Source organism: Ambystoma mexicanum, chromosome 6p, assembly GCF_040938575.1.
Source record: "Ambystoma mexicanum isolate Mex_15411 chromosome 6p, UKY_AmexF1_1, whole genome shotgun sequence".
Lineage (NCBI taxonomy): Eukaryota > Metazoa > Chordata > Amphibia > Caudata > Ambystomatidae > Ambystoma > Ambystoma mexicanum.
The window spans coordinates 242,017,321-242,035,768 of NC_090935.1; the positions used below are offsets into that span (position 1 = coordinate 242,017,321).

The 18,448-nt window shown below is 44.6% G+C and overlaps 1 protein-coding gene across 4 annotated transcripts in view; it reads left to right on the forward strand.

The window, feature by feature from the left end:
• CTIF (cap binding complex dependent translation initiation factor) overlaps positions 1 to 18,448 on the forward strand; it is a 1,422,510-nt gene that overhangs the window by 1,188,332 nt on the left and 215,730 nt on the right. For all 4 annotated transcript variants that reach the window (XM_069626949.1, XM_069626950.1, XM_069626948.1 and 1 more), the window contains one exon: positions 2,148 to 2,303. In XM_069626949.1, coding sequence (XP_069483050.1) covers positions 2,148 to 2,303 — 156 coding nt within the window. The remainder of the gene's footprint in view (positions 1 to 2,147; positions 2,304 to 18,448) is intronic.

The window sequence follows — 18,448 nt, forward strand, 5'->3', positions numbered from 1 at the left end:
TGACCCCGTGCCAGTCCATGTACAAGAGCCCCGGCTCAATTTGGCAGGCCAATGACAGCACCATGGACTGTAATAATTTGAATAATTTATTAAAGCACTATATTTTGACCAGCGGTTCTCAACTACATCTGAAATGAGGACAATCTTGGTAAATAGACTCATAGATGACGGTGGGCCCTGCACCGCCAACAGTCTCAAGTCCTCCAGAATGAACCATGAACAAATAAATATGCAGGCGTCTGTAAACTCTACCACATCTATCCAGTACTGCAGTGCTTACACTGGCTCCCTGTCTGAGATAGGCCGCAGTCCAGGAGCGCCACATGGCCATCTTTACGCCGGCCTGCCTGGCTTCAAAACTATTCGGACAAATCGCCCAATTGCAAGAAACGTTTACTGCTCCCGCTCCACAGCCCTAGCGCTGTGGAAGCACGCGTTTCTCAGTAGCAACCCCAAACTCCTGGAAGTTGCTTTCATTCATATACGTTGCCATATGGGATGCAACCGGGGCCACGTGGCTTTCCACAAAGTGCTACTATGTCCCCTGTTTCGTCCGTTCCTTCACCAGGCTTACGCCAAATGACTCCACTTTCCTAAAGACCATCTACGCCATACAGCTTCCCAGTGCGCTGGTGCCACAAAGCCAGGTAGTATGCACCAGACACACGAAGTTGGTGTGAAGCACTATGTTAAATGCAAATAATATTGTCACTTCGGAGCACCATAATAAATCAACCCAATGTACGAAAAACCAAATGCCACCGACATGACTGACTAATGCACTAAAAGCTCTCCAATATCCTGCATACTCACCCTCAAACACCGAACAAAAACACTTGTTCCTCTACCGCAGCAAACACCTCAAACCACAACATATGGCACACACTCTGCCACACCTAACAGGAAACAAAACCAATTAAACACAAATCGCCCCATACACACTCATAACGCCTACCAACTCGAAACAAATCCGCACACAGTGACTGGTTTTTCCAAACTGAAGCTAGCAGCACATCAAAGCTCTCTTGCGCTTTTCCCCTCTCAATCCCACAAACTAAGCCCTCCCAGCCGTCCATCCTTTTCAAGTCCGCCAGAGCACCTGGAGACCATGAAAATGGCAGTGGTGTACGGTTTACATCACAATAACATAATGTCCATCTGGTTGAAGATCTGCTTTAAGCTGTCAAGACCTAGAACTTCTCTGTGTATGTTATTTGGAGTTTCTTCCTGGTATGCAAAAATAGTTAACTAGCACTCCAGGACGGGGCAATCGGATTGTTGGAAACCATCTGATTGGACCTCACCACGTCGTTACCTTGCTGGGTAAGACTTACCTGAAGCCCTCCCTTCCGAGCACCAAGTACCAGAGTTCTTTTCATTTCTCCCCCAGCCGCCATGGAAAGGAAGAAGGACTACATGTAGTCCCTTCTCATGTAGTCCCTGGTGTCCATTTTTTTCTTTGTTTTTCTCGAGTTGAGAAACGGTTTGAACGCCATTTCACAGCTGGTGAAAAAAATGCTATTAGTACCCTGGTAGGACATGCCGGGGTACTAATAGCAATAGAACTCTCGGAGGGGGGCTTTACTGATCTGGTAATGCCCCAGGGCTACATTAAAACCCAAGCGAAGGGACATTACCAGACCGGTAATGCACCCCCTCCTCAGGGTCTATTGCTTCAATAAGTATTTGTATACTGCAAATTACATTTTTGCAAATACATTTGTAACTTGCACTTATGTATGCTTGCCTTGTTTTCGATTTACCCACAACCTTACTTTGTAAAATATGCTTTATCTGTGTTACATGGAAATTGTTTTTCTCTGTTGCATTTTACTTCAATAATATGTCTGCTTCTCGAGTTGACTGCTGTGTAATGTTTCTTCTGCTCTCCCCGTGTGAGCTGTTGGTATTGTAGGATACGAGACAATTGTGTGTTTTCTACCCTGAGTTCTAAAGTCCTTTGCTATCGTAAACTGCTTGCGCAATTTCCTCAAATTAGAGAGCTGACTAATTAACGATTCATAAACATGTATCGTGTTATCTGTGTTTGCTTTCAGTTTCATCGTTCCCTCCCACTTGCGTGGCTCTCAAGGCAGCATTTGGCTTGTAACCGTGAATTCATTGGCGTCCATTTCTTGTCTTTGCAGAGCGACTTTACGCTGCGCGAGGAGCTGCAGCGGAGTGACGTGGAGCGCTGGCTGGGGTTCATCACCTTCCTCTGCGAGGTCTTCGGGACAATGCGGAGCAACACAGGGGAGCCCTTCCGAGTACTCGTCGGTCCAATCTACACCTGCCTGAGGGAGGTAAACACACACCCTTCTCCAGGGATTTAAGTGGGCCGAGGCAGAGCAGTCTCTGAACAATCTCTTTGAGACTAGGCGCTGCCGGGTGCTCCCTGGAGACCTGGCAGGGCAGCCGATGAGCCTAAGCCAACCGTCAAGGTTATTTTGTTTTCTTGCGAGAGCTTCGGGCTCTAGAAAAAAATGCCCTTTCAGCCATAATTGAGGCATCCGCCCACCGCCCCGTGCCTGGTGTGGCAGGCATCACAATTATGGAAGAAAATGTAAGCTTCTAAAAGCCAGTGTGTTTTTTTTCTAAAGCCTGAAGCTCCCACTCAAGCGCGAGAGCTTTAGGTGTTAGGAAAAAAGCATGAGACTGCCTTTTGTTCCATTATGGTGGCGCACATGGAATCCTGCCAGGGATTGTGCACAATCCCAGTCCCTGGCAGCGCTGCCCATGCCACCTCCTAAGATCCCTTCTTATATCTCCCGTCCACTTCTTGTCTGCCGCCTCTCTCTGCTGGCTCACCGTATCCACATGCACTTCCTCCATGCCCCTCCCTTTGGTGGATACCCCCCTCTACTTCACCGCATGTCCTTACTTTGTCATACATTGAATTTGTCTGCATCTTCACACTGTGAAGATGGTAATGGATGAGGTTAGTGATGCAATGTTAGATGTGGGGTCAAGGGGAAGCAGAGGGGAGAATGTGGGGTATGATATGATATGATAGGTTATTTATAACTCGCTTAATGCCCAGAGGTTTCTAAGCGCGGACCCGGGGATCGAACCTGTGGTGCTCCGTGTTGTCTTTCTACCAAGGCGAGCACGTTGCCACTGAGCTATCCTCCCGAGACAGGTAGAAATGAAGGGAGGGTGCAAAGGGTCTCCCCCTGCAATGACAAAGTAAATGCTGGTAAAGTCAAGACATACGTCCCCTGCACTGCTGGTCTTCAAAGGTTCCAAAGCATAGGACCCGATTCTGAGAATGCTATCTCTTGCCCAGCGGACCGCCGTGGATTATACAAGCGCCAGGCAGGAAATCAGTAAAGAAACTCTGCAAGATGTGTAATGCATGTTGAACCCCCTAACTTAGTGCTTGTGGGTACTAACCTTCAAAACTCTAAGCTGCAAAAGGTCACCCCTCTACAGAACCAAGCAATACGTGGTGCTTGCCTCATCTCTGCTCAGGGGGTGACGTATATTACCCGCACTACCCTTGCGTCCTGAGTCAGTTTGGTGGGCTGTGGCATCTGGGTCCAGGTCCAGGCGGGTTTGCCTGGAGTAGGCTGGAAGTGGTGGCCGGGGTGTGCGTGACAGCTGCGGGAGATTACGGTAAGGGCACGGATGGAGGTTAAAGTGGTGCCCTCCCCCTTGAGAAAAATGAGGTGGGAGATGCTTGTTGAAGGCGGGCAGTAAGGTAAATTGTTGCGCAGCAAATGCTGCATGAGAAAGACCTGTGCTGCAAAAGCTCACAAAATAAAGACATAGTGCCATTAGGGGTTTAAATAGATTGCTGTATTCTAATACACGCAAAAACTCACTGATGGATTGTGAGTCCAAATCCAAGCGCAGTGACTATCCCTAATATGAAACCAGCATTAACACATTAACAGTTATGGCTTCTGTCTAGGCTTGGAATGGTTATTTGCCAGGCACTGCTATAATAGTCGCGCCTGGCCATAAAATGGCAACAGGTGCCAAAGGTGTGAGTAGCTGGGCATATACTGTCAATTTATGGCAAATTGTTATCGAATAACAATGCACAAGCCAAAACTGTTGGCTTTGCCAATGCTTGTTTTAACAGGACTTCAGTGTAAGGAACAGATGTAAGGAGACACATTACTTTTAAATCAAGTGGCTGAAGGCAAGCTTGTTTAAGACACAACTGTAATAACAGTAGCAGGCACAATACAACAAAACGTGTGATGCTACTGCATTTGAAAAAGATCCCAGGAGGATATGTTTTGGGCTGGCATTGGCAGGTTGAGGGTGAGAATGCCCACAGAGATTAGCATGGCCATGGTTCATCATTGAGTCTGTAAATATGTGGGCATTGTCTCCCCCCTCACATCCCATCTCACTCCTATGTGTACTCCAGTATAATAGTTTTGGCTTATTCGTGACATAAATTAGCTGGTCTCGATTCTCTTTGTATCTTCTCCTCTTTCCTCTCCATGTATACTTCTTGGTGACTTTAATCTTCATCTTTCTACTACTCCTGCTTCTTTGCCTCTCCTTCCTCTTCTCACCTCATTCCATTTAGCTCAGCTTCCTACTCCTCCTTCTCATAATCTGGTTTCTTCACTTGATTTAGGTTTCACCTTTTTTCCTCCAGATACCCCTGTGGTATCCCACCACACTTATTTATCTGATTATGTTTTACTTTCATTTCATCCCCTTCTGCCCGATTCTTACTGACTCCCTCGCTTCTATTTGTCTTTTGCGTTGTGATCTTCCTTTCTATTTCCTTTTCTTCCTCTTTCCTCTATTCTATCTCCCATTAACCAATTCTCTTCTCTTTCTGTTGATTCTCCCTCTACTCCTCTTTATTCAGCCTTACGTTCTCCACTTGATCATTTCTACCTGTCTCATCCATTTTCCCCTTTTAAAAATCCTTCTCAACCATGGATCTCTCCCACAGTGCGTTCCATCCGTTCTGCCTTGTGTAAAGCCAAACGTCATTGGAAAAAATTGTGCGCTCCTGCTTACCTGCTCACTCTATCTTCTCTTCTTTCTATGATTCTTCATTCTTTTCTGCTAAGAAACAATACTTTTCTTCTCTTTTTCACCATCCTCGATGTCTTTTTCAAATAACATGCTCTTTCCTGTCTCCTCATCCTCCTGACTCTTCTCTCTCCACTCTTAGCTACTGATTTTGCTGATTTACTTTTTGTTCATCTTTTCCCTCTTCTTGCCCCCTTCTAAATTTCCCTCTTCCATTATTTCTCTTCCACTTTCCTCCTTTGCGTCCCTTTCTGAGTCTGATACTTCTCTATTCCTGACCAGGGCTCACGCTACAGCGTCTCCTCTGGATCCTTTTCCTTCTGCACTCATTTACTCTACTCTGCTTTGATTCCCTATCTCACTGCTCTAATTAACTGCTCACTTGGATCTGCTATTTTTCCCATCCTTGTTTAACAAGCTGTTATCATTCGTATTCTTAACAAGCCTTCCTAGGACCCTTCTCTCTTTTTGAATTTCCGTCCTATTTCGCTGCTGCCTTTTCTGTCTAAAAATCTTGAGCGAGTTGTCTATGTTCAAGTTTCTTCCTTTCTTCATTCTCTTCCTCTCCAATCTGGATTTTGTCCTGATCACTCTACTGTATCTGCTCTATTACATGTCTTCAACTCTTTACTTTCTGCTAGGCACGACAAACAATCTTCTATTGTTATTCTACTTGATCTTTCTGCTGCTTTTGATACTGTCGATCACACTATTCTGCTTTCTTCTCTCATCTCTTGTTTTATCAGGTTCTGTGCTTAGCTGGTTGAAATCCTATCTTTTTGACCTCACTTATTCTGTTTCTTGGACGTGCCAGTCTTTTCCCTACCGCTCCTCTATGGTGTTCCACAGGTTCTGTTCGTGGACCTCTTCTCTTTTCTCTATATACAATTCCTCTAGCTGACCTTATTTCCTCATTTAACTTGTCTTGCCACTTTTACGCAGACGATTCACAAATCTTCTCTTTCTCATATTTTGCTCCTTCTCTTCATATCAATGTTTCCTAATGTCTGCTCAGTCAAGTCCTAGATGGCATGGGTTTCCTCATCTTAACCCCGCTAAAACAGAGGTTCTTTTCTTTCCTGCGTTTCCCCTTACCCCTGCCCCTTCTTTTATCCCGTCCTTTATTTCTTTCTCAATCTCCGCTCGAAATCTTGGTGTCACCTTCGACCCATCTTTCTTTTTCATTGCACATTTCCAATACTGCTCACTCTGCTAGTTTCCATCTGTATATTCTTCACCATGGCCAGCCTTTTATATCATTTCAGGCTACTAAACATTTGATTTACTGTCTTGTTTTTTTCTCATTTAAACTATTGTTCAGTTCTTTTATTAGGTATTCTTAAAACTCATCTTACCCCTCTACGCTCCGCTTTCAATTCTGCTTTCAATTCTGCTATTTGCATGCTTTTTCAACTTCCTTTTCGTTCCTCTATTATGCCTTCTGTTCGTTCGGCTTCTATGCTTTTGATCTCTATCTTATTTTTCACTTTATTGGTCTCATCTACAAAGCCCTTCACGGCCTAGCTCCCTTGTATCTTTGCTCTCGTTTATTTGTATTCTCCTCCTTGTTCACTTCGCTCTGAATCTCTTTTTATTCTGTCGGCCCGCCTTGTGCTTCATTACGGTTTCATTCTTTCTTGCTTCTTGCCCCTAAACACTGGAGCCCTCTTCCCTTTCTATTTGTGCTTCATCAACAAATCCTATCTTTCACTCCCAACTAAAGTTCTCTCTCACCCAAACATTTAACTGATAAAAGTGGGGAAACAAATATTTTCCCTAGGGCATCTAATAGGGCTATTGGGCAATAATTCATTTTGATTTGCCTGATCGCCCTTCTTAGAGATGGGGCCCACAACTGCTGTTTACCAAGTAGGAGGCGCAGCCTTATTTTTCAACACTTGTTTGAAAAGAATAATAAGAAATTTGGTCCACAATTCCGGCAAGGTTTTCAAAATGACATTTGACAGACCTAGAGAGCGCTAATTATAATTTTTTAAAAATTTTAATATCTTGTTTGTCTTAATCAAGATCCCAGTTAGTAGACTGTACAAAGTGATTAATTGTACTTTGCATAAATCTTTACCAAAAGTTTGTTCAAAGCAATGAAACCATGCCGCTTCTGACACCAGGTTAAACTGGAGAGCCAATTGCAGCATCTCAAGACCTTTATTAAACTTCCAAATTTCAACAGGACGCTTAAAATGTATCGCAACTAACTAACTAACAACTAACATTTTCTCAGCATCTTGTTGTGCCAGCAAATCTTTATGGTTACGTAACCGGTTCTTATATATCTTAGGTTCAGGTTTTCAATCCCTGTTATCTGATCTAGATTCAATGGTTTCCCCAGCTGTCTCATGTCAAAGTTGCCTTTTCTTTAATTCAACTTCGTGATCAAAGAAATGACTATGCTTATCGTACGGCCCTATTGTATTAGCTCCAGTTATGGACAAATTAGTCAAAATAGATGCATAATCTAGAGTGGAACTTTGATTGGAAGCAAGATCTTTCCCAACAATGGAAGCAAAGAACATATTTAATTTCTCCACATTTTCTGGCTTTTACACTAGCAAATTTCTCTCTGGAGCTACTATCAGTCTTATGTCATATTTTGCACTTGATCCCTCCACCTTCGTGAAAGTCCATGTAATTTAAAGGATCACATGATCACTAAGCAGGGAACAAATGACCTTAAGAGTGGAAGAGTTGGGTTCCCTGATCACTGTTGCTGCTTATTGTGACTCTGAATCATGGTATAAAGTCTCTAATAAGTATGTACACCTTTTCCACAATATTTGGCTGGCACATTACACACTGTCTACAATAAGTCAGAAACCTCTGGCACATACCGGTCTTGGCCCAATGGAGCAATCATACCTCCTTACCTTTCATGAGCAAATCCATGATATATGCATGCAAGGTAGGACATAAATAACCTGGCTGTGATAAGGCGGCCATATTTATCTCGCACACAAAGTCCATCAGAGTGCAGATGACAGCCGCTACTTGACAAGAAGTCATTTTCTGATCCCATAACAGCATCCTGAATGTATGCTAGTTCCTCCAGTGTGTTGAAGGAAGGAGCTTCTGCCGTACCTTTGGCTTACGAGTTGGAAATGGCCACCTGTTAAGCAGTGGCAATTGCTAATGTCACTCCACAGGAGATGTAATTCAGTTGTGTGTGGGACACTTCCTGATAGCTAATTAGTGGGGTAGCAAAAGGGTGTCCAAGATAGCTGCTACAAAACTATTGTTTAATTGGGGAATTTGAGGACATTAAGAAGCCTTGTTTCCAGAGCTAATTGAAGTCACGGGCAAAACAAAAGGTGTGTCTCAAATCAGTGTAAATATTGATGTCTGTTCTGTGAGTGTACATGCACATATCAATGAAACTAATTCTGATATTTGTGCCAGGAAGATAGTAGGCAATTTACATCTTTTAGCTACTTTCAGCCCTGTACAGCCTGCATACTGAGCGGGCAACTGATTTTTTTTCGTATCCGATACCAGACCCATCTGCAAAATACACTTGTTTGTGGTTCTTGAATGGCATGTCGAGTAGGACCTGTCTGGTTTTTAGAGTTTGTGAGTTAGTGATACACAGTCATGTGGTTCGGTCATGTAGTTATCCATCCAAGGATGTGGGTCAGAGTGGAGCTGATTCAAGAGAGGGCAGTGTGTCAAGGTGATTATTTGAGGAATTCCATAACAGCATTTCATATTTTGTCAGTCAGGATAGGGACATATATTTTTGTTTTCAACAATAGGCCCGGTATGGCATGTGGGACACCTGTTTCCAGTGGTGATCCTGATACTATACATTCACATTGCTGCACTGCGATTGCAGCAACAGACCAGACTTGGAGGCATTCCGACTGCAACCAGGTAATAAAGCCGTACTGTAATAGGATATAGGTCTCTGTTTCAGTCTGTCTGTGAAAACCGTTAGTGACAATAATGTTAATTTACTTTTTTAATAAGGCAGCTATAATGCTGTCCCATTTCAAAGTGCTCTTTTAAGTGTTTCAAAAGCCTTCTTTGTTTCATCTGTACACTTCAAAGATTCTGGTATATTCAATTTAGTAATTTGCTGTAATTGGTTTTGTTATCTCTGCATATCATAATGTAAATTGTCTGCAGTGCCCAGTTATTCCCAAAAATGCTCTCATCTGTGTATTATAGTAAGGGGTTTTTGGGACATTCAGAATGGCTTATCTGCGTGAGATTATTTTCTGTATGCCTGCATGATAAATAATGAAGTCTCTCCCTACGTAATTGAAAATTACTTTTGTGGGATGTATGTCCTTTTAAAGCTAATGCAGTCAATAACACCTATGTGTTATGCTTGCAGGCTACATAAAAAGGAGTTCCTAAGAAGAAGTCACCCTTTTCAATTTTTGGGAGAACAAAGGTGGGGGATTCAGTGTCGGAGGCAACGCCAGGTTTACTGGATTCCTTGATATGGAAAAAGAAAACTGATACCTACTTTCGGGATGAATGTTATGGAAAATAATGCAGAACAGAGCTCCACTATTGTAAAATGTGTAGCTGTCTGCACAATACAGGAAAGTATGGTAGCTTGATTTGGGACTACTAGGAAACATGGTAATATTACAGCGTTTACAGCTCTAAGGTGCTGAACAAATCTGTAGGTAGCTCTTCCCAGTTTCCTTTTAGGAAATATTGGGATATTAGTTTGGTTGGTTGATGGTATTATTTCTCCCTGCACTGCAAGGGCATTTAATACTGCAACCAGGGCCTAAAAAGTACACTTGTCACTTGCCATTGGAAAGTGATAACTCTTGGCGAGTACAGAATGGTGTGCTGTATCTATGTGGAATTGAGGTGCCAAGTGACTTTCTATGGATGGGTAGTAGCTTGCAACTTCACATTTCTTCCCCTGACTGGGGCTATAACCACATCTGCTTCTGGGTGCAATTGATACTGAGTGATTCAGGGACATCTTTGATCCACCTTAATTCGGTCTGGTTCTGCATTGTATATGCATTCTACTTCTGTGTTAACCAGAGGAGAATGGGATTGCTGCCAACAGTTCAGTCAGTTCTGGGAATAGTTGTATGTATTCTCCCTCTTTGGCATCTGTCTGTGTAGTCTGCACCATGCCTAGCACCACTTCATTATTCCTTTCAGGGATGCGTATAGTAAATAGTGCAATTCAACTTGCATTAAAGGTCTGCACCTAAAAGATTTGCAGGGACTGATTGGCTCAACACGTGTTTGTGTCAGTTCAGTACTCGTGTGCTGGGAACTGGTTTTGTAACTGGGTGTGGCACGTGAGGGTTCGATATGCCTACAGCATTGATAGTCCTAGTGGATTATTGTATCTCGGAAACACGAATCTGATTGGATCGCTGACCAGCTCCTGTGTCTACCAAAGAGGAAATAGTTTGGCTCTCTAATTGGCACTGGACATATGAACATTCTTGATATACTGGGACTAATGGATTCATGACACGATTATCTGTCAGCTGTCTCGGTATTGCTCTTTTTCTGGGAATGAGGAGGCTCGTTTCCTTGGTTGAGAGGCGGGGGCAGGAATTTTTGCCTGGGTCAATATGGACAATCGATCCTGATGTCCTTCCTGTGGGGCAACTTGTCCTCGACCTCTACCCGTTGTTTCACTTCTGAAAGATCCCTTGTCCTCTTGTGGAGCCTGAGCCTGTAGATTGTGTAACCGCAGGGCCATACGCTTACTCTCAATGTTCTCCTCCTCCTTTTCGTGAAAAGTGATAACGTGGTAAGCCAGGGTCACAAGTTTGAAAAGGGGTTTGTTTTGCCAGCTTCTACAATATCATCTTGAGTTTCTGTTTGACGTTGGGCTGCATTTACAAAGGCTTCTTCCTTTTTTACAATGCCAGAACGTTAGGTAAATACTAAATTTTATCTGTATAAGTAATCTGCTGATGTCTCCTTTATTTTGTTTCTATCACCAGTTTGTTCACTGGGGTCTCACTTCAGGTATTACACCCCCTATAGTCTGTTTCTAGCTTGTCCTGAACCTATACCCATTCCTGTACCATCGCTTGGCCGTTGGCCTTGTTGGGCGAGTCTCTGCCTGACTTCTGCGGCATTATCACACTCATGTGCTGGTTCATGTCAGCCCAAGAGGGCTATACACACAATCCCACAGATAGCTACCCGGCTGTTACTTAACGGGCTGGAGGGGAAGAGTAACAAGGGAAAGTTGTACCTTAATGTTAATTAAATTCAAAAATGGTACTGGGGATCAGTTGCATATAAACATTACATTTTATTGAAACATCATAAAAAAACGTTAGTTAGAACTTCAATACAAGGTAAAACATACATATCAACATTTTTAACCAGTTGGAGCCTGCCGGTATCAGACAATGTGCTTAAATCAAGTTATCACACCGATTTTAGATATGGTTAGTAACCTTGGTGAGTGACCAATCCCCTCAGGGGTTGCAGCACTGTATGATGGCCTTCATCTTCTCAGTGAAACTTTGAGGTTCTTTTGTAATGTTTGGAATATTGTTGATCAGTTTCCCACTTTCAACTCAAGACCATGTAACATGTACAGTCGCATAACCATCTTCCCCATCTGTGCCGTTGTTCTGTGGTAGGGACGATATGAACCCCTCGCATCACTGGTACGTGTCAAGTAGGGCTCTGCTAACTGTGTTTAGACCTAATGCAAAGCACTGCAGTTTCCAGCAGCAAATGCTGGGGAACAGAGAGTGGCACAGACACACTAGCTTTATTGCCGGTCAGATAGCACTGTGGGTATCGCTTTGACATCCGTGCAGAGCCTGCCGACGCAGGTTTGAATCCCGGCAGAGCCAAACTCAGACTTTTATCCTTTTGTGGTCGATAAATGAGCAACGCACACTGTGGGTAATAATAAGCAGCGCTCAGATGCCTGAGGGTTCATAGCGCTATATAAATGCAAATAATTATTATTATTGGTCTCGGGAGGATAGCTGAGGGGCAACATGCTCGCCTTGGAAGCAAGATGCGAGCACCACAGGTTCGATCCCTGTATCCCCGCATAGAAGCCTCTGGGTATTAAGTGCGTTATAAATGACCTATCATATTATTATTATTGTGCGACTGCTCGCACAGTGCTCCAGTCCGGGCCCCTTTGTTTCAAAAAGGTGATGAGATAACGTGCATCATAATGTAGCAAATATTATCAACGTAGCGCCCCCTGCGATCAAGCATGGGGGATCTACATGGGGGGAGTGGGCGCCCATGGGGGTTGACTGATGCTGCTACTCTGCAACAATACATGATTTCGCTCCATTAAATAAAGAAGTCATCACGCTTCCTAAATTGCCTCAAACCTACAGCACTTCACAGATCTCTCCATTTTATAAGCCAGGCCATTGTGTATGTACAAGATTGCAGTTTCGCCTCTAAATATCTCATTCAAAAAAATGAATTGCCTTGCAGGGAGATTAACCCAAAGCGTTTAATGAGAGGGTGCTCGGAAGGGCGCACATCCGAAATAGACAATGATTCCTGTCGCTTCCCCCACCACCCCCCCCCTCTCCCCACATGTTCGGTGTGTTTGTGTTGGACAATTACCTCTTTTTAAAGGGGGAGGCTGCTATCTCATTAGTGCCCTGCACAGGCTGGGAGCTGCAGGCCTGGCAGTCTAAGTGCCTCTTGTCTGGATGCCGGCAGTCTGCGGGGATGATGTGTGCTCTCTGGCCCTCGTGCTGTGTCTCCCTCCGCTGTCCCACCCCCACCCTCCCCCAGCCACGGCGCCCTCGCCGCTCTCTTCAGCTCTCTCTTAACTTAAGTCTCTGTTATCTCCCGAGGCTGTGCCGTGTAATTTACAGAAAAATGCTCTCAACTCACTAATTAAGGGCTGAACTTCAAGGAGAGACGCTGAGGCGCTGTACTTTTTGGCAGAGCAGAGCTCGGAAAACATTTGATGTGCTCTCAGGTGGACGAGGAGGGTGACGTTGTCAGGAGGCTAAGATTGCACTTTTTACTGTTTAGTCCTTAACTGAAAACGTTTAAATACTTGAGGTTACGAAGGGCCTTTTGTGGGACTAATGACTTCCATGTTTTTCTCTTGGCACATGCCTTTTTTTCTTGTGTGGCATGCTTCACTTTATACATTTGCGGCCATTTTGGGAATCCTGGAAGTTTTAAGCTTCTCCCGCAGGGTGAGTCTGTGCGCTGCAGCTTGTTTGCTGCTGTTCAGCAGAATCGTACACGTCGTTATGCGTGTGCCTACTCCTCTAGTCCCTTTATTATGTAAATAATTAGAATATTAGGTTTTATGTAGCGCTTCATCCGGATCCTCCTAATTGTCATGGCTTTAAGTGGGACAAGCCAAATGGTTGTGAGATGGAGCCCTGCCAGGGCTCCCCAATGTCCCCTGAAAGCCCCAGCTGATGAGGCCGCTAGAGGCCAAGGCTTTTTTCCCCTAATGCCTGAGGCTCTTGCGCATGTGCGAGAGCTTCAAACTTTAGAAAAAAGGCCTTTTCTCTATAATTGTGGCGCTAGCACCTGCGAGGCATCCCTTTAACCAACAGCTGCCCGTGGGCCAGTAATACCATTATGGAAGAAAAAGTGAGGCCACTGAAAGATGAGGCCTTTTTCCCTAAAGCCTGAAGCTCTGGCTCATTCGCATAAGCTTCAGGCTTTAGGAAAAAAGACCTCGGCATCCAGCGGCCTCACCTTTTTATCCTTAATAGTTGAAGAAGCCCCTCACCAGGCATCTTAGTTAAAGGGATGACTGGTGAGGGGAGGCACCATCATTAAGGCTGAAAAAATGGGGCGTTGTTCCCCACCTTTTATGAGGGATGCGCGGATCATGATGATCCTTGCAAAGGGATGCCTGGCAGGGGCCCACGCCACCATTAAAGAAGAAAAACAGGTGGTGCCATCCCTGGCTAGTCATCTCTTTGGTTAAGACATGCAAAGATCAGCACTCTGTCAGAGAGAGGGTGCTGATCTCTGCAAAGGGTTGCCTGGCGGGGTGCCTGCAGCATATTAAGCCTGGGCTCATTAAGGGTGGCGTGGCCTAATGGGCCGGCAGGTGCCCCCACTGTAAGGCCACGCCCCTTTGGTACTCCCTGGCTCGTTTTACCATGTAAGGCACTGACAATTGTAATCACTTAATGGTAGCTATTGTTACTGACCTTTAAGCTAATCAATGCCTTTAAGCAGATCTCTGAAAAAAGTGCGAACACACACTGACCCCCACCTGCCCTTTTACTGGCATGTGATATAACATAAAATGGGCGCAGCAATTACTAGCACACATTTGTGACTGTGAGGCACTTTAATTAGATGTTCAGCATTTCCATAGAGTGTTGCCCATCTCACCGACCTCCGAAGGATACAATGCTTAGTGGCCCCTCCAGAACATGAACATATGACTTTATGATTCAAACATTCCTCAGCAGCATGCACATTGACACAATGAGCTGATCTACTTTCTTATTAGAGTTGGTCTCCACTTGGCCCTGTTGTATCCGGCTTACATTTTATATATAAAAAAGGGATTTCATGGTTGTAGCGCAAAACCCAGTTATGGTTTCTAAAGCAACTGCAGCAGCATCAATGTAATCATAAAAATCCATAACTCGACCACTGCTCACCCCATTGTGTGGATTTATTTCTCTGGCAAATCTGGTATTCCTATTAATTTTTGACCATTGTTAAGATGCTGTTTGTGTTGGTCCTCACGTTTAAAGTGAGCACCCCTGACTAGTTTGGACTGTAGCCACGCAGAGTAGATGCTTGGAATCTGGCTGGGATATTGGTCATGCCCCGAAACCCCATGAGCTGCGCACCCCCCCCAATGTACTTAATCCAGAAAACCACTCCAGCTACATTCACTTCTTCAGACATTTTCTGGTACTTGCATTTCCTTCTTCCTGCTTTTCCTTTCCTTCCCCCACCCTGCATCCCAACCCTAAACTTACAGCTAGCCGTAACCATATTTATATGTCCATCACGACCCTGACGAGGTGAACATGTAGACAAAGTAAATCGATGAACAAGTAAATGTCTCAAGAAGTGAAGAATTTAAAGACAGAAGTAGCAAAGGTAGGAGAAGGAAACATTTACAGCGAATGTTTTTCTTTTTTTTTGTTATTAAAAATCACAGGGAAAGCAATGCATTTTTTTGGCACAGAAATGCGTGCAGAATTTACCATTGATAACAGAGCGGAGCACATGGGTCCTTTACAATCGGGTAGGCATATGTGACTTGAAGACCAGAAGTTGTAGGGGAAGGTGGAAGCATAAACCAGGGACATAATGACATAGGAGGAGGATGGTGGAGAAAGTACTGAATTAAGGATGATGGAAAGGTTCTGTAGGATTGTCCATATAAGGTAGAGAGAGGCGAAAACAGGGTGATGCAGTAGCACAGAGTGCTTGGAAAAATGTTTTTTTTTTTAGAAAAGAGAGCCTTGAGGTTGGATTTCTATAGTGATAGAGTTGTAGTAGTATGGAGAGCATGACGGTGTAGGGGAATGACGAGAGAGAGAACAGAAATGAGAGGGAGCACAGAGGGCTGAAGTGGTGGCAAGGAGTAGATCTGAAGATCATAACGAGTGAAGAGGAGAGCAGTGAGCCACAGAGATGTTGCTAGGGGGTGGCTTAGGGGGCTATAGCCCCGGGTCTTTCGGTTGTAGCCCCAGATAGAATCCCAGTTTCTACAAACAAAAGGCTAGCTTGTCACGACAATCCTGACATTAGTGTAGCCCCGGATCCTTTCCAGACCTAGCAACACCCCTGGTGAGCCAGATGAGCATATAGGTAGGTTGGGGCGAGTCCATGGATAGTTTTGAAGATGATGAGAATAATTTTATACTTAGCCCCTTGTTTCATAGATAGCCAGCCAATTTGGTGACAGGCAGATGTAAAGCGAGAAAGGTTGAAAAGTGTGCAGACCGTGAAGTTGAGGACTTTGTCCAGGGGTGAAAAAGCATAGCTACGATGGTCATAGAGGAGACTTGCACAGTAGTACGATGTAGAAAGGATTAAGGAGGAGATTAGCTGTTTAGCAGTATTAAATTGACAGTGACAGATTTTTCTTATATTGAGGCAGTTAAGTCTGGCTGCAATGGCAGATTTGGAGCTGAAGAGTGAGAAGCTTTGTAATGGGTTGAATATGACACCAAGGTTATGAGTGGAAGCAGAGTAGGGAATTTAATCAGGAGAGAAAAGGAGGAGAGGAAGAGATAGCCTGTTTGCCTGGGAAGTAGGGAACTTCAGTCTTAGTGGAGTTGTGCGTGAGCGAGTGAGATGCCGGCAGAGAGACAGTTTGACATATTTGAAAACATCTTGCTGGATAAGTGAAAGGAGAGTGTTGTCAGAAAATAGTTGATAGGGGAAGCCGTAAGAGGAGATCAGGGTGCCAAAAGCTGGAGTATAGAGAGTGAAGAGAAGCAGACCAAGGACAGACCCTTGGGGAACTCCAATGGTAAGTGGGGTTGTAAGGCTGTTCCAGGACACCCCACAGTGTCTGGGGCAAGGTATGAAGCAAACAAAGCAAGGGCCTTATCTCTGATGCCAAGGAGAGATAATGTAGAGAGAATGTTAGAATGGTTGGCAGCATCGAAGGCAGCAGCAAGGTTGAGAAGAATACGAATATATGAATGATTTGCATGTCTGGAGGAAGAGATGAATGTGCTGACCATGAGGATAGCTGTCTGTGTTGAATGCAGAGGTCTGAAGCGAGATTGAAGAGGGTTCCGGAGGTTGTGATCATCAAGGAGCTCAGTGAGTCTATTGAATACTACTCGCTCTAGGATTTTGGAATTGTGTGGTAGAAGAGAGACATGGGGAAAGTTGGGATTTAGATGAGCTTTCTTAAGGAGAGGGATGACGGTAGCTGTCTTATAGGATGGGGGAAAAGTGGAATTGTCGAGAGAGGAGTTGAAGAGGGAAGCAGGATGTGACGCAACACTGGGAGCTAGGTGCTTAACAATGTGCAGGGTCAGTGAGACATTGGGGGCAAGCACGGGTTAACCTTGAGGACTAGAACACTACTCTCATTAGGGTTGGTGGGGACAAAGGAAGACATAGTAGTGGGAGAGGATAGCAGGATTGGTTGAGAACAGTGAGCAGGAGGGAGGGTATAGAAGGTAATTAGTGAGGGTATTGGGAATGGTAGAAATTTTAGATGCAAAGCGGATAACATGATCATTTGCAGAAAGAAGAGATGGAGGTGGGTTTAGTAGGTGAGATAATTTGGAGGCACCTAGGTTGGGAGGATTGAAATGAAACGAGAGAGAGCTAGAAGTCAAGTTTGGCAGAGCCAAGAGTACAGGAATCGTTTTTAAGAGCTATGAGATAGAGGTGGAGTTCAGAGGAGTGTCTTGACATTTGCCAAGTACAGTGCATTTTCCACATTATTTTCAGGGCGTGGATGATGGGTGTAATCCAGGGCTATGGTGGGGGGGAGTTAGCAGTGAGTGTAGCAAGAAGGTAGTGAGAGGAAAAGGGAGCATAAATTGCAGTGTCACGGCTTCTTCAGTGGATGGTGTAGGAGGAGAGAAACGTGCACTTAGTAATAGTTGCAGTAGAGAGAGTGAGGCAAAAGCATGCGTGTAGATTGAGGCGAAGACGATAGTGGTTGGAAGGTGTGTGTGGATATTTGAGGCAGAGAGTTGAGAGGAGACGAGAAAAAGGTGAAGGGAGTTTCCATTTCAATGGCTGGGCAGAGTGGACAGAAGAGAACAAGTGGTTAAGTAGAAGAGTTCAAGTCAGTGGATAGAGCAGCAGAGAGAGAGGGGAGGTTTAAGTAATCAATGACAATGGGGTGGTGATCGGGAGAGAGAGAGTCAATTAGTTGGGAAATGTAGTCGAAGAATTGTCCTACCATTCAGGTGGCCTGTAGAAAAAGATACTATGCACGCATACGGGGACGTGATTGTGGAGATAGTGTATTTGAATGAGAGACGATTTGCAGGAGATGGGGGAGTAGACGAGATAGGACGTTTGGAGGGTGAAAACAGTTTTACAGCACCACCCCTGCCAGTGGGCCAGGGAGAGTGATTGAAGGCGTAGGCAGGGTCATGAAGAGAAGCAAGAGTTGCAGAGTCAGAGGGAGAGATCCAGGTTTCAGTAAGGGTAATGAGATCAAGAAAAAGAGAATGAGAAAGGAAGAAGTCAGAGGTAATGGTGGAGGCAAAGCGACGTTTGGTCTGAGAAACAGAGGCGCGCTGGCGGTTGATGCAAGAAGAGGATGCTTTTGTGAATAGAAAAGTTTTTTTATTAGTGAAGCGAGAAGAGATGATGGGGATGAGGAGAGAGTTGAGATGGTTCTGAGCATAGGAGAGTGAAGAGAGAAGTAGAAGGGAAAGGAAGAGACAGCATGAGAAGTGCATGGTGCGTGTGAAGCTGACAAGTAGCAGGACACAGCAAAGCAAAGGCACATTGGCAAAAAGCCTGGTCTTCACCCTTCTCTGTTCCACCCTTA